This window comes from Ptychodera flava, unplaced genomic scaffold (assembly GCF_041260155.1).
Source record: "Ptychodera flava strain L36383 unplaced genomic scaffold, AS_Pfla_20210202 Scaffold_34__1_contigs__length_2629520_pilon, whole genome shotgun sequence".
In the NCBI taxonomy this organism is placed as follows: Eukaryota; Metazoa; Hemichordata; class Enteropneusta; family Ptychoderidae; genus Ptychodera; species Ptychodera flava.
In genome coordinates this window covers 2,561,733-2,578,105 of record NW_027248356.1, presented here as the reverse complement: position 1 = coordinate 2,578,105, position 16,373 = coordinate 2,561,733, and the positions used below count along the sequence as shown (strand labels likewise).

Here is a 16,373-nt window from a genome sequence, read left to right as displayed (position 1 = left end):
TGATCTATATTGTTGAATTTATTACCATAACTATTGATACAAATACCTGTACTTCATTGTTTTCATATTTCACTCTTCAGGATGGTTTTACTCCACTGCACCATGCTGCCCAATTTGGCCATAAAGATGTTGCAGAGATTCTCATTGGTGCTAAGGCAAACATAGAAGCTCTCACAAAGGTAAGTGTAACTATCTCCTCAAGCAGAAAGAGATAGTGTGGCACTTCCACTGTTTGCCGATTAGTATACATGCCAACCTTTAGGATGTATTTTTCAAATATGCTGCAACCAATTGAGGTAACCTTACCCAAGGTCTCAAAAAGAGTATGATTTACAATATCCAAATAATTAAAGTTGAAGGAACACATGAACTATCACTAACTTTGTCATTTTTCTGTTATTTTTTTTTGATAAAGTATTGTCTCTCACAATCAATGGATGCGCAGTAGAGATAACCACACAATTTTCATTTCTATTGTCTGTGGAAAGAAACCACTGTATTTTAAGATAGGCAGTTCTTTAGTCTGAATGGAAAATATCTTAAAATATCACTGGTTAAGCATTTTGAATATGCTTTGATGTTAATCTGCATCATAGTGTTAAATATATGCATGGACTCACAAGTTGATGTATCAAAGCAATATCACTTTAGATCTCTATCACAAGATAGCAGTGTCTTATGTTCTTGGTCTTAATTCTCATTTTACCCTTTTGCCAAGGCATACAACTGTATGTCAGTTTGTTTTGTGATCTAATATGTTCATCAGTACGTAATTTGTTTTTTAATTTTCTGTCAAGAGCCATATGCTTTGAAATTTTAACTTACAGTTGATCTTAAGAAGGGAAAATCTAGTACAGTTTGCTTCTGTGCATTTATTATGATAAAATGATAAATCTTATCTTAATCTGTGATTAACTTTCAAAATGATCTTTACCATTGTTCACTAATAGACTAAGCATAATATTGACACCAACACAGCATATTGAGAGCTTCTAAAATTATAATATCAGTACTTGTACTCTCTGTTAAAATATAGTGCTATAAAAGATAATATAAAGTAATGCACAATGTGCCATATTTCAGAATGGTATCTACAAGTAGCATCATTATGGGAATGAAAACGGCAATTTCAGTTTTTTGGCTACTGACATCTGAACAGATTTTCCACAAAAATGATGACAGACAGTAGTAGTGCAGTACATGAAACTATATTTTTGACAAAATGACAACAATATTATCAAAATAATGCTAGCCTATATATTAATTATTATATTATTACTCTAGGGAACTAAACGTTTCAAAGTATTCTCAGACTTGCAATTGATTCTATGGATAGAACGTTTTTACCAAAAACGAAGAACAATTCGACAACATATATAAATGCTAGCATTGTTGTGAGATCTTGCAAACTCAATGATCCAACAATAACTACACAACAAATATGGCTGCATCCCAACAACATGATTGTTTTTTGTGTAGATTACAAAAGTGCTTATCTTAAAAAAGAACCCTTTCAATTTTTCAGTCTCTTATTTTTTGTACATTTTACAACGAAATGAGGTTGTCCAGAAATATGCCATAGAGTTTGAAATGTGCAAATTGTGACTTTCTAGTATTTCACATGTAAACATTCAAAGGAAAATAGGGCCAGTGAACTAATGACAATGTTTTAGCTAACCAATATTACACTGTGTGTAAAATAGATTTCAAAGTACTTGTAAACCATAAAAGATAACTGTTAACATGTTTGACATGAAGTGTTGTAATAGAGATTGATACAATACAGGCCATACTGTATGTCAGTGTGTATTAAAAGTAAAAATATTGTCATAGCTCTGTGTTCATGTCAGGTTACCATATTGAAATACACAAATAAAAGAGTAGGTAAAGTAATAAGCTGTATTTTCTCAGAGTTTCTTTAAAACACCTCATTTCTAGTTCATGTTTGAATGATTTTCATATAATTTCTGTGGAATCATTCAAAGAAAAAGAGTGCCAGTTAACTGATGTCAATATTCTAGTTGACCAATATTACACATGGATTTCAAAGTTCTTGTAGACCATAAACAATAACTTTTAGCATTTTTGATGTAAAGTATTGTAGAGATTGGTACAGAACAGGCCATACTCATTATCTCAGTATGTATTAAAAGTAATAATATTGTCATAGCTGTGTATACATGTCAGGTTACCATATTGAAATACACAAATAAAAGAGTAGGCAAAGTAATAAGCCATATTTGCTTAGAGTTTCTTAAAAAAACTCATTGCTTGTTAATGTTTGAATGATTTTCATATAATTTCTGTAGAATCATTCAGAAAACCCAATTATTTGCAAAGCAATTGGCAAAGGCTTCCTAAGAAACAGAATTTGAACTAAAACAAAAAGTTATTCCCTAAAGATCACAGTTCTGCTCTACTCTACTCTGTTCACTATGTAAACTTTCCTTTGGACTTTCTTACAATATTTCTTTTGAAGTTTATGTGAATGGTTTTATGAATAATTGTGTGCATGGTTCAGTGCATCTTCTATTACAATGCGCTGCAGCTCAGGCACCACATATTACAAATTGCTACAAAATTATAATAGAGTTGGACAAAGGAAACAAAATTAGCGTTAGTTTTAGAGTCGATATCTAGTTACATAGTGAACAATTGTATAAAACATGTACACAGAGATAGAAATGTAAGTGTACTTAACTTTATGATTCATGAGCCCCTTTGCATTGATACAATGTACTGACAATAACTCATTTGTTCTACATGTAATTGCAATCTCATGAGGACTGTTGTTGTCTTAAATTTAGCCCATTATATGCTGTTCATCAGTAATTCATGGTGCTTGAGTTTTACCATAAAGCTTGTAAATTTAAACACTGCATTGAAGCAGACATGCAAATACTTAGTTGTGTATCTTCTACTTAGAAGAGCTAGGTATAGAACATTGCAAAAGACTAACAGCAACACGGAAAATGATGCGTTACATAAAAGGTTGATCAGTAATGAATGAAATATCGTTTTGAGGGTGTCACTTGTAGAATGCACATAGTCCTTTGAAAATTAAGTGATTTTTTTTAAAATTTGATTGCTGTGCATACTTTTTGCATTACAAGTTAGGTATGTTCTACCATTTGTAATGGCAAGTAATGTTTACACCTTATGAAAGTATGTTAATGCATATAAAGGTGCATTAAAATTGAATAGCTTTGATGATTTGGGCTATTTTGTGTGACTTGTGAGTATAAATTTATATTAAATATGACGTCATACTGTGAGATACCTCCTGTGTCATAGAAGTTTTAAAGAGAAGTAAACAACTTCATAAATGAGACTAGCAGTAACTAACAGTCTACAGAGAATACATGATAGTGCTAGGTGGCATTATTTGGTTCTGTAATGTCTGCAGACTTAAAATTATATACAAAAATGTAATCTTATGCACATACATTATGTTTAAAATCATGAAATAGAAATGTTTGAGGTACAATTACCTGTGATATTCTGATGGACCATGAAGAGTTCTATCAGAGTTAAATTTTGTTTTTATTTTCATGCTGTAAACTGTAAAGTAAGATGCAGGGGAGGTATATACATTTTTGTGAATCCATAGTGACATTTTAGTTTTGTGACACATACAACTTGTTTATAATTATATCAATGCGCGTTTGGAATAGAAATCTAAACAACATTTTTTTTTCAAGTTTTAACCACGCTAATAAATTGCATGTACCTGTTCATATGTGATGGAAGTTTAACTGTCGCAGCAAACAGCACACTTTGTTAACTTGTGCTTGATACAAAGCACAATTTTACATAATACCTGTTGCCAAAACCTAAACGAAAAGCTTATGACTGTGACAGGTAGTGTTTTAGTACACTTGAAAGTATTTGAAAAATAATCGCAATCATACCAATCCATAATCCAATAACACTAGGTCAAAATTTGTAAGACAATCGTTGTAAACATAGACACAAAACAGCACAGAACAGACAGTAAATAGACGGTACACAAACAAAGTCAAATTCATGAAAGAAAGATATATGGACCTCTGGCCAAAAGACCAAGAAGTGATGTCAGGTGTTTCGAAAATAGTAAGCGCTACCTGCCCCACATGTGGCACCGCCATATATCAATCTGTAAGTCAGATAGGTAGTTGGTCACTAACTAAGGCCCATGTCACCGATGCCATCAGTGATCATATGTCGAAGAGAGATATCGTATTTATCAACCAGCTTGCGATACCTGCCAAAAAAGCGTTTGAATGTAGAGACAAGTCTTGCTCTGGTGTAACCTTGATTTAACAGTTTGAAAGAGAGATGGTCATGTCTCTCTACAAATCACCATATGAACTGCATGCTCTTGCATATCGAATAAGCTGGGAAATGTATACCCGTAAGCAGGTGAGAGTGGAATATTACTGATGAGGTGTGGAAAAGTAATTATACTAAAGTTGAAATCACTCTCTCTTGTCATATAGCCTAGTAGAAAGGTGACCATTAGAGTCAAATTCAAGTAAAATGTCCAAAAATGAAGCAGAAGAGGCTGTTTCTGTAGTTTCTTTAATCTCCATTCTGGAGGATAAATCATAGCGAGATATTTACTGAATTCAGAGTTATTCAATGAAATAACATCGTCTATGTATCTAAATGTAAGGTGAAAGTACGAGCTACAGAGACCTTTTTCTGCTTGATAAGGTTCTGGATAAATTCTGCCTCGTATGAGAACAGAAATAAGTCGGCAAGTAAGGGAGCACAGTTAGTGCCCATGGGAATTCCTATACACTGTTGGAAAATGTGTCCTCCAAATTCAACAAATATGTTGTCAATGAGGAAATCAAGCATACTGATAATGTCTTTCTCGGTATAAAACACTTTAGCGTTGGTAATATTTTTAACAAAATATGTAGAATTATACCCTAATACCACATATTTGTAACGGCGTGAACCGTTTTTGTAGAAAAATGCTTGGTTGATGATGTTTTTCAAGCGTTCTTTCAATTTATCATGTGGTATTGTGGTATACAATGTGGAAAAATCGAAAGTTTTAATAGATGTTATTTTTGAAACAGATCTTGATTTCAAATTTTCCAAGAGTTCCTTTGAATTTTTTAATATCCACATTTGATTTATACCACTCCGAGAAAAGACAACATCACAGTATGATTGAAGTCCCCGTTTAACAGTACAAAGAACAGAAGTCAGTATCTTCGATAACTCTGTTGTTGAACATTTTGAAGATCCTGCGATAAACCTAGCTTTGTAAGGTGTTTTGTGGAGCTTTGGTATCCAGTATAAGCTAGGCAACTTATTATGGTCATCCTTTGTTGTAATATCAAAATTATCCATGAATGACTTATGGTTTGCCAAAATTTCAGATTTGTTGAACATTGATTGTCTGTAAGTGGAGTTGGTTGAGGTCTTAGTTACACCAAGTTCGTCTATAAGACATTCAAAATAATACTTCTTACAGACAAATACAATGTTATTGGAACCTTTATCAGCATGGACGGCATATTTGTTATGTATATCATTCAAACACTTAACAGCATCAGGATCTTTAAATACAGAATAGGGTCTTCTGCAAACATGTGATCTTAGTCGACCAATACGGCCACGCACTATTTTTCTCACAGATTTGACCCATTCTGACAGTGTGTCCAGCTCTACATCCTCCCTTTTAGCCCATTTCCTGGCATATTCTTCAACTGAGTCCATAATGATCTTAAAATTATGGTTCCAGTTGATCCTGCGAGGTTCTCTGAACTTGGGTCCACAAGATAGTATCTTACGAAGGTGGTGATGTTCAACCAAGTTCAGATCACCAGTGATGACATGGCCAACTGGAGTATATTGAAGGGAGATGTAGAGCAGTCACAGGATGCTGGTGTTTGAAGGAATTCATCAATTTTTAAGTGCCGCAATGCCTTATTGTAATTGAATATTTTATTGGAGATTGTCTTGGTGTATTGATATGACAGAATAGGTACAGACTGGTTCTTAAAGTATACAGGTATAGTTGATGTAACCTTTTTGTTGTGTAGTATATTGCTGATATTAATGGCATCAATTCCTTTGTTAGTAAAATGGAAGATGTATGAAATGACGATGATCATCAGTCATAGGTTCAGCACGAACAGGCTTGTATAGTCTGTATAGTGCAATGTCAGCAATAATACTAACCAGTCTGTACTGTTGTTGAAACATCAGGGCAGTACAACATCAGATTGACTTAACTGAAAGGCTAGCAATTAAGACAAATGGCATGCATGATATATGCCATGTGTTTTAACAGGCATTGTGTAATAAATTGACTTTAAATTGGTAATTTTGTGTAATTTACAGTCTTACTGAGGGGCCAGATCAGTTCAATGCCCTATTTGGTGAACATCTACCTCAGCCTGACTCTGATCCTTCCCGACCTTTGCTCAGTCTGCTCATTCATGGCAGTATAGTATTTAGCTAATTGTTTTCACGTCCTTTTGCCGATGTTCTGCCACCCAAAGAGACTTTGCAGCATTTGTGAAGTACCTGTCAATGAAAATAAGAGCCCAACTAGTCAAGTTAAAATGTACCGTTAATGTTAATAATCCTTTCTACTTCTGGTCATCGCCCTTTAAGATGACAGACAGCCATTCACCTCTACTTAGTGAAGCCAGAGAGGACCAAGCGTTGAAAAAGAAGACCAACGTCAAGGCAGCCAGTTCCAATTGTGCTTATGATCCATCTTTTGTAGCTCTACCTGAAACAAAGGAAATAATGCAGTCATGGTCTTCTTATAGTACTCTCTCAGACAAAAGGTCCCTGCTGTCGGACTCCATCAAGAAAGAAAATGATCAATTGGTTTTGGAACTTGAATTTGAGGAAGCCAATATGGCACAGAATTCCCTACTGAAGCATAAGCTAAAAGACCGGAAAACCACACATACGACTCCTCAGACCTCATTCAGTTCAGTGAAAAAGAGTGAAACGGCGATGGCTGCTGTAAGGAAAAGAAAAAACTTGGTGTTGTCTCGTCAACATCCAGATCTACCAAATCTGCCTTTGAATCAAGTGAATTAGAGACAACCACCAGAGACACAAAGCAAAGAGGTAGACACTTAGATTATAAGGCATTCATTTTGCAGTAAAGATAAAAAAGAAAAAGCTAAACTCGAGTGCTTCGAGGAAGGCAGCTGATCAAGTGTTGTATGGCCCGGCGAGTTCACTTCCAAGGCCAGTGCTGGGAGTCAAGCTGGTCTCGCAATTTTTCAAAACTATCACTTCCTGCCCTTGTGCGAGGTGATGTATCCATCATTTTCCATGAAGAATCAGAGAGTCACAGACAGTACAGAGCAGAGCATCTAATTAACTTTCTGGCCCAAAGTGAGACAATTTCACCGCACAGTCCTGCAAGCAATAGAAAGGGGCAAGTCTGCAAACCAAATAAGGCAAAGCCAACACCAACAATAAGGGCAAGGGCAGGTACTGCGCAGACTGCAAAGGAGGTAAATGCAAAAATATTAAGGACCATCCTAAACTACAGGGGAAACTGAACATCATATCTGCAATACGGAAGGCACAAGCCAACCACCCAGCTGATACTTGCCCTCACAAGCCTCAACTGGACAAAGACTAACTATACTGGTACTTATCAGCATTATTTTCCGCATAGACTTTCATTAAGCATCACTGGGAAGTTCCAAATGATGAACAGTTCTGATCATTCTGCACTAGATGTTCACGTTTCCGGTCTCTATAAGAGGATGACTGTTGTCATCCACCGTATGACGAGGATACTAGTCTTGCAGTGACTTGCCTGCCATTTCAACCGATAACATCGCACATGCCTATTTGTGTCTTAAGGATGTACGATCGGAAAAAGTAAATGTAATGTCGATTTTTTCAAATGGGGATTTTTGAATACCTACATATGTGAATAGTCCAAAACTGGGAAAAAAACATGGGGTCACTGCACTTGTTTTTTTACAAAATGACATTAAAAATTCACGGTTTGTCACAAAATCACTTAAAATCAATAAAACAGGTCATCATTTTCATATTTATATCATGATTGCATTTTTCACGTTTACACTGTAAAAGAATAAAGAAATTATAAACCTAAGCTACTTTGAAGATTTTACTTACATTAAAATTGAGTTAAAAAGTCATCATATTTATTTTTTAACCAAAATTGCAACAAATATGCCCCAAATTTTAGGAATGGGAGGGGGTAATTTATTGATTATTGATAGTTTCTACTAATGTCAATTTTCTCAAACTTTGCCAAATAATAGCACTTTTTGTGAATTTTCCAAAACCATATTTTGTTTAGTAGGTCACTGAGCTAGATTTTTCACAATTTGCAAAAACTAACTAGGATTTACAGGTTCTGGCGATAAACCATGCTCTCCCAGGTTCGTCGCACGAGGGCGCTCTTCAAATGCCGCTGACCTGCCGTGGCTACCCGCAGTGGCCCTGTCCAGGCATGGTCATGATTTAAGCCTACCATTAAACTTTAATGAGAGGGAAATGACAGAACAAAGCAAAGACTTTTAGGTTCTTTTACTTTTAGAGTCTGTATATTAATACAGCATACAAAAAATCACGTAATATTTATTGCCGTAATGCTTATCGGTAGGGATTAGGTTGACTTCGCTGCAGGCTAAGTAAGTTTTCACACATTACGTGGAGCCAGGAGCCGAGGCCGTGAACTTGGCGTTTCTCCAATACACGATGACAATCGTAAAGGCAAGCCCGCAACTGACACAAGTGTCAAGATTTTCGGCTAGTTCACTCAAATCGACTATGCGACGGCCATTCTTCCATTCTCCGGTAGGTCTACTAGAGACACTATCATTGGAATTATAACCACGAATAGCAAATCAGACGTCACACTTCTGATTTACACTGTACAGGCTACGGTCATGTTGCATTTATTTTATCTCTTTGCTGAAGTACATTCCAGCATGTTTTGAGGGCACGCTAAACATTTTCTCGGCGCGATTTTCCTTTTCCTGCAGACGACATTTTGCACAAAGCAAAAACGTTCGGAACGTCACTATGCGCGCGTGGTTACTATGGATACATTTCTGCGTGGAAATCGGCGCAGTACGCTTATATTTTTCCGATCGTACGTCCTTAAGTCTTATTAATTTAATTTCATTAATTTATTTTCATTAGAATATCGATACAACTCACTGCACGCACGTGTTACTCGTGTGTTCAGGTCACATCGAGAATATTTCCATGATAACCCCTACATTGACTTATATGCCAATATCGTGAACATCGTAGTTGGTTTCTTGTACTCAAATTAAATCAACAACTTTATCAAATTTTTAGTGATACTTTTACATTTCAGCATATTTAAGCGCACTTTAGCCCCAGACTTTAGCCAAGTTTGGCGCCATTGTGAGCTTGGAATGACATGCGAGCGTGCAAGACAACACTGTATCAATTTATGGTAAAAGAATATTGATCCATAATGTTCACTACACGAGACTCTGCCCTGTGTTGGCCTCTGTTCTGTGATATTTTTCCTTTTTACTGCAATTTTCATCGTTCATATTCACCCAAATTTCGTATACATTAAAACAGGAGACAGGTATTTGGTCTGTACGACTTACGGGATGCTTACTGATGAAAATTGCGTCAATTTCAGACCCTTGTTCTGCATAAACACTGTCAGATCGCCATTTTATTAGGGGCAGGAGTATATTTCAGTGATTGGAATAAATTCCATGCAAATAACATAAGTTTTGTCACGAAATTCAAAACTTTAAAACCATAGGAATTTTGCATGGCAAAGGATTAAGGAATTTTAACCAGCGAGAAGTGTGCAGTGTGTTCAGTACATTAGACACCATTGTTTTCAATGGGAACTAAAGCTTATTCGCCCTGATGATTAAGTAAAAATTACATTGTTATAATGGATTGGCTAGTGGGTCTAATTTTGGGAGTCATCATCAACAAAGGTATAAATGTATAAGGCATAATATGTATCATCAAAAACTGAGTGTTTGCATGTTTGTGTGATTTTTCTTAACCACTGGAGGGGTTTGTTGTGATGACTTCTTTCCAAAAGTTTAATTATTAAGATTACATGGCATTGATGGCTAAAAACCTTGTAAATGTTGCTTGATCAACCGAAATCTAAACATTTTATTCTTGCATGTTCATACTTCGTTGTATCAAAACAATTTTACTGTCTACACGACACATCACTACAGAAACGATGCATGTGTAAATTGAAATGTGTGCTCTATTTGTGGCAACGTTCATTGATTGCGGACAAATTTCAGACTTGAGCATATTTGAAGTCATTTCTATAAGATTACATTAAGAGTATGTCAAAGTGCATCAGTCCTTATTAAGTCCCCGCAAGCGGGGACTTTATGGGTTAGGTCATGTCCGTCCCGGCGTCCTTCCGTCCGTGCACCTGTCATCAACGATTTCTGTGGCATCTGTGAAGCGATCGTTTTGTAACTGGGCATAAATGTAGTACCATATGGTCTCTTGATGCACAGTCCTTATTATCTCAAAATAATTCAATTTAGTCACCAAAATTACTCTTGATGTCTTTTATTCAGACTTTTTTTCTCTGAATCCGAATCTGAAGCCAATGTTTGGATCATGTAAATACACTGATGACGTAAATCACCAGACTGTACGATTATTTATGGGGGAGACGCTAGCAAAGGTTGTAGTCGATTCCAAAAGGTATTTCGCAGGACTGGTGACGGTTTCGGTTGGTCAGTTTTAGGAGTTTTAGGCGTCAAGCGTTGTCTGTCGTGATGAACGAGAGCCAAGCACAGAAAGCTTTAGTAATTTGCAAAAATGTCATCTCGTCAGTTTTAAACGTCATCGTTGACAAGCACTACGGTTGTTTATGCGGGCTCCCGTAAAATAATGGTATGGTCAGACGATTTGAATCGCTGGTGATCACATGCCTCACAGCTGCTGCGTCTAGCTAGTCACGTGAGACGCAGTGATCAGCGAAAGAAGAAATCGAAGCAACCACACGACCTGACATATGCTAATGAGAGCTGCGTCATCCGCTTTGCCTGTGCAAACTCGCATCGACGCTTCATCGCGCCGAACATTTGATACAGCGAACAGAGAGAGCGATTTCCTGCCAACTGTACTACATGTACTAATATCCTATTGTGTCTTGACAAAGTCATAAATGCAAGTAAATACCCAGAGATTGACAATGAACTCCGTGACTACGGTATCGAGGCACTTGAAACTTCATCGATCATCTTGGATCAGACTACGTAAACCGTGAGCACTCACGGCAACGCGTTTAGAAACGACTTCAGACAAGCGAAGTTTACGCTGAGAACTCGGAGTCATGTCGTTTGCTAATTCAAGAATATGCGGAAAGGTTTCCTGCAGTTCGACAATTGACATGTATTGCAGTAGTAATTCCTGTATCCTTGGTTGCATGCGAAAAGGGCTTCAGCTGCTAAAACAGGAGCCCGTAGTTAGATTTTCCGACAGCAATGTAGATAATTTGATGTTGCTCTCAATGGAAGGGCCGTGTGTTGCCGATTTCCCGTACGGCAGAGCAAGGGAGATATTTGCCTCGAGGGCTCGCAGAAACCCTAGGAATTCTTAGATGTTGAATGTTATTGAGATTTGTCAAAGTAAACAATGGCCCGTTTATGATAGTGTTGGTATTGATAAAGCTTGATTGATCACAAAGCCATTCGATAGACATTTTCTCGGCAAAGTCGACGAAAGACTAGTTTCGATATTATATTGTAAACAGCGGGGACTGTGTCATCTTTCGATGACTTGTTATTAGTTCCAGAGACCAGCTCTGGAACTGTTAGTTTTTGCTCTCTTTCCTTCCTTCTTTCTTTCTTTCTTTCTTTCATTGTTTCTTTCTTTCTTTCTTTCTTTCTTTTTCTTCTTTCTTTCTTTCTTTCTCTATTTCTGGTATATACTCGCCGTACGTGGCTATACTGTTTCGCCCGAATGCTCATGAGATAACAATGGCGGCAGATTTCGCTCGCATAGAGAGCGAAAAATATGCTTTCCATAAGTTTACAAGCGCGGCTGGGCAAATCGTGTACCTAGGCGAGGTGGGTGTGCTCGAAAACGAAGATCAATGCAAAATTTGGATTCAAAATCCGCTGTTTTGGCGGAGAAACTGCCCGCCGTATTTCTGAGGAGCCACCAGCGTTTTTTCCTATATCAGTCTGCGAGGCGGGCGAGGCCCTGTCACCGCATCGCAAGGGCATGCGTTGGCTGCACGTTAAAGCAGCTCAACTTTCCAAGATCAAACGGTCAGTATCTTGTGAAAACAGCGACATTGCAATGAAAATCGTTTTAGTCTGTGCTTTTAATCAAATGACAATGCAATTGTGGCCTCGGTTTTCAATTTCAACGGCCTAGGTCCGATCATGGATGTAAAAAATAGATCCCATGGTCCGATGTTTCCTCTCGTCTGATCATCGTCGTAAACCACGCACCTCTTTACGGCAACAACTCAGCGCTACCCGTCAAGCGATTGACTTTCGCGTAGGTCAGCGGAGCGAAATTATTGCTCTGGCTCGCGAGAATGTCGTCTGATATACATTTCCGTGCGTTGTCGCCCCCGTATTATCTGTTGCGTTTTTACCGTACATGTAGTCATTTGTAATCTGTGGACTGCCTCGCTTTCAGTTGTATTATGGTGTTTACTGCTAGCAGCCCTAACTATAGGTATGTGCTTGAATATTAAAATCCAAAGCACTCTTTCATTCTGCACCTATCTTTGTCACACATTCTCTTGTTTCTTCCGCTGCTCTGGTCTCTGGAACTTCGCTTTTGCTTGCAAATGCTTTCTAGTTTAAGACTTGTGTCCTGTAAAATGATTTTTCTCTCAGAAATATCTTTTCTAAAATACCCTCTCCTGTCACTTTTGTCGACTCAGTGAGGACTAGTTGTAACTATTCTCGTCACGTGACATATTCTAGCAAATTTTCAGTTGATCCCATGACAGCTATAGTTGTGTTTTCTGCATGTTTATAATACTTTGCAATTTCACCACTGAATTGACAAAAATAATAATAAATAGACTGCAAACAATCACATTTATTGTAAAGTTATATGATTGTTAATTGATGTATGCCGTGATCTTACTGCTTGAGGCAAGTGAATTAGGAGTCGGTCGATATCAACTTTATGCTACACTGGCAACCGACAAGGGTGGGCCGCGGTTTCTAGTTAGCTTTCAACTAGTTGAGTTGTACATGGAGGAAATTTTTAGTGTTCTCATATCTGCATGTTGAATAGTCTGCATGTTGAAAAGATCAAATCACCATTAACCCCTTGACTACCATATTGAATTACCATATACCTTGAGTGCCGGAAATATCCGGCACAGTTAACCCCTTGACTACCAAGGCCGATGTATTCCTATATACCAGGCCCCTTATGTAAATATTGATAAATTCTTGGGTGTGGTCATTGGAACAACACTGCTTAGAGTAAAAATTAAGTAAGTATCAATAAACCGTATATTTTCTGAATCAGCATGAAATTGCCCACTTTTTCATACATAAATTTTGTATTTCCAGGTCACGTGACTGATCACATGACACATCATGTGACCAGAGTTGGCAAAGAATATGAATATTTGAAGCATCAGGGCGTGTTTTGAATCCATAAAATGATGCAAATTTGAATACAGTTGCAATTTTCATGGCATTGTCTTTACATATATGTAATAATAACTACCCTTTACTTTATTTATAGATGTACCTATTTAAGATTTTTCTCACAAAAGGCAGAGTAAATGAACCACAAACATCAGCATCTGACATGATTCTGTATTTGAAAATCAACACATTTTATATTTGTAAACACCTGCTTGATGTCTTCCTTGCAGAAACATGCATCTAAAATGGTTATGATTTATCAAAAAATTATTCACAATATTTAAAAATACATTTTAGGGAACAACATATCACATGACCAAACACATGACCAGTCATGTGACCTGTCATATTGATAATATGGCTGCTATAAAATTTCACTGGCTTATAGTAAAAAATTGTATTTCCTCTAGTTTCATTCACGAATATTGCTGTTAATAGAACATATTTACATATAAATCATTTGTTTTCAATAAATAAACATTTCATTCATTCAAAAAACCAACATAAACATCTTCGCGATCGTCCGTACTTCTGAAAACTGTAAACAATCAGCGTCGCTTCAGTGATCAGCCTGACCTTTCAGGGTCGAGGTCATGGGTCATGACATTTGCTTCCGATTTTGGCCATACTCGACGTACGGGGGCGCAATCAAATTCAGGCCAGATCGGAATACATCAATCTTAGTCGCGCTGTGTGCCGGCGCCGAAATTACAGGATTTTTAGCGACAAAAACGAAGCAAATACGCCTATTTAACTGTGCCGGATATTTCCGGCACTCAAGGTATATGGTAATTCAATATGGCGCCGGATATATCCGGCGCCATAGGTAGTCAAGGGGTTAAATAGGCGTATTTGCTTCGTTTTTGTCGCTAAAACTCCCGTAATTTCGGCGTCTGCACACAGTGCGACTAAGATTGACGTATTCCGATCTGGCCTGAATGTGATTGCGCCCCCGTACGTCCGAGTACGGCCAAAATCCGGAAGCAAATGTCATGACCCATGACCTCGACCCTTAAAGGTCAGGCTGATCACAGAAGCGTCGCGCTGATTGTTTAGAGTTTTCAGAAGTACGGACGATGGCAAAGATGTTTATTGTTTTGTTTTTTAATGAAATGAAATGTTTATTTATTGAAAACAAATGATTTATATGTAAATATGTTCTATTAACAGCAATATTCGTGAATGAAACTAGAGGAAATACAATTTTTTACTATAAGCCAGTGAAATTTTATAGCAGCCATATTATCAATATGACTGGTCACATGACTGGTCATGTGTTTGGTCATGTGATATGTTGTTCCCTGAAATGTATTTTTAAATATTGTGAATTATTTTTTGATAAATCATAACCATTTTAGATGCATGTTTCTGCAAGGAAGACATAAAGCAGGTGTTTACAAATATAAAATGTGTTGATTTTCAAATACAGAATCATGTCAGATGCTGATGTTTGTGGTTCATTTACTTTGCCTTTTGTGAGAAAAATCTTAAATAAGTACATCTATAAATATAGTAAAGGGTAGTTATTATTACATATATGTAGACAATGCCATGAAAATTGCAACTGTATTCAAATTTGCGTGATTTTATGGATTCCAAACACGTCCTGATGCTTCAAATATTCATATTCTTTGCCAACTCTGGTCACATGATGTGTCATGTGATCAGTCACGTGACCTGGAAATACAAAACTTATATATGAAAAAGTGGGAAATTTCATGCTGATTCAGAAAATATATGGTTTATTGGTACTTACTTAACTTTTACTCTAAGCAGTGTTCATGCAATGACCACACCCTAGATTTTATCAATATTTACGTAAGGGGCCTGGTATATAGGAATACATTGGCCTTGGTAGTCAAGGGGTTAAATTTAGTGACCTGAGAACAATAAAATGTGAATTAACAATGTTCAATTCAGCTTGATTATAGACACTCCATTTAGAGTTGACATGTCGACTTTTTGTGGTAATCATAATTGTCTCCCAAATTGCAGCCCCACATGGCCATGGGAAACTACATGCTTGAATATAACTCATAATTCTGTCATTCTATTTCCCTTTACTATATCATTTGTATCATTTGTTTGAAATATCAGGTTTTAACTCCTGTAGTATATAAGCACTGAATTCTGGCCCAAAGCTGTAGGCTTTCAGGTAAAATCAGTGCCTATTGTGCAGTAACTGCATACAAATGCCTATTAACAATGCTGTATGAGGGTACCTATCTGATCCCAAAGGGCATAAATTCCTCAAATAAACATGAACACTTTTTGTCAGTAAAGGTGAAGCCTGTACTGAGTGAGGAATTCTGATAGGTGGCATTTAAATATGGTGAAAATGGCCAATAACTTTACAGTCAATGCAAAAAAACTGTAATTTATCATAAAAAATAAACTCTAATTTCTCATCTTCTTTTATCATATATGTGCCATAAGAAAAAGTATTGTTGAGTCTGTCACATCAATCTGTAGATATTGAAAAAGGATTTTGAATGGTGATATGTAATCTCATTGCAGTACAATATAATGCACCTGTTATATTTGTGACCATGGCGAATACCGTAACTTTTTGTCACTCTGGGAAAATGTGAAATCTATGGTCACAGCATACTGTCAGTGTGCATGAATATGTAATCATGTTGTGTTCTTTCACTTTGTGGACCTAGGAAGTGACTTACCTCCTTGTATCTATACTCAATGCATATTACTGAATTCCATTGTATTTACTATCTTTATTATGTATTA

At 36.8% G+C, this 16,373-nt stretch overlaps 1 protein-coding gene across 1 annotated transcript in view; it reads left to right on the top strand.

Moving 5' to 3' along the window:
- Nucleotides 1-16,373, top strand: part of LOC139127661 (ankyrin-1-like) — a gene marked incomplete at its 5' end in the record, with an annotated part of 171,098 nt that overhangs the window by 50,884 nt on the left and 103,841 nt on the right. The window contains one exon of the mRNA XM_070693574.1: nucleotides 81-179. Within this exon, the coding sequence (XP_070549675.1) occupies nucleotides 81-179 (99 nt within the window). The remainder of the gene's footprint in view (nucleotides 1-80; nucleotides 180-16,373) is intronic.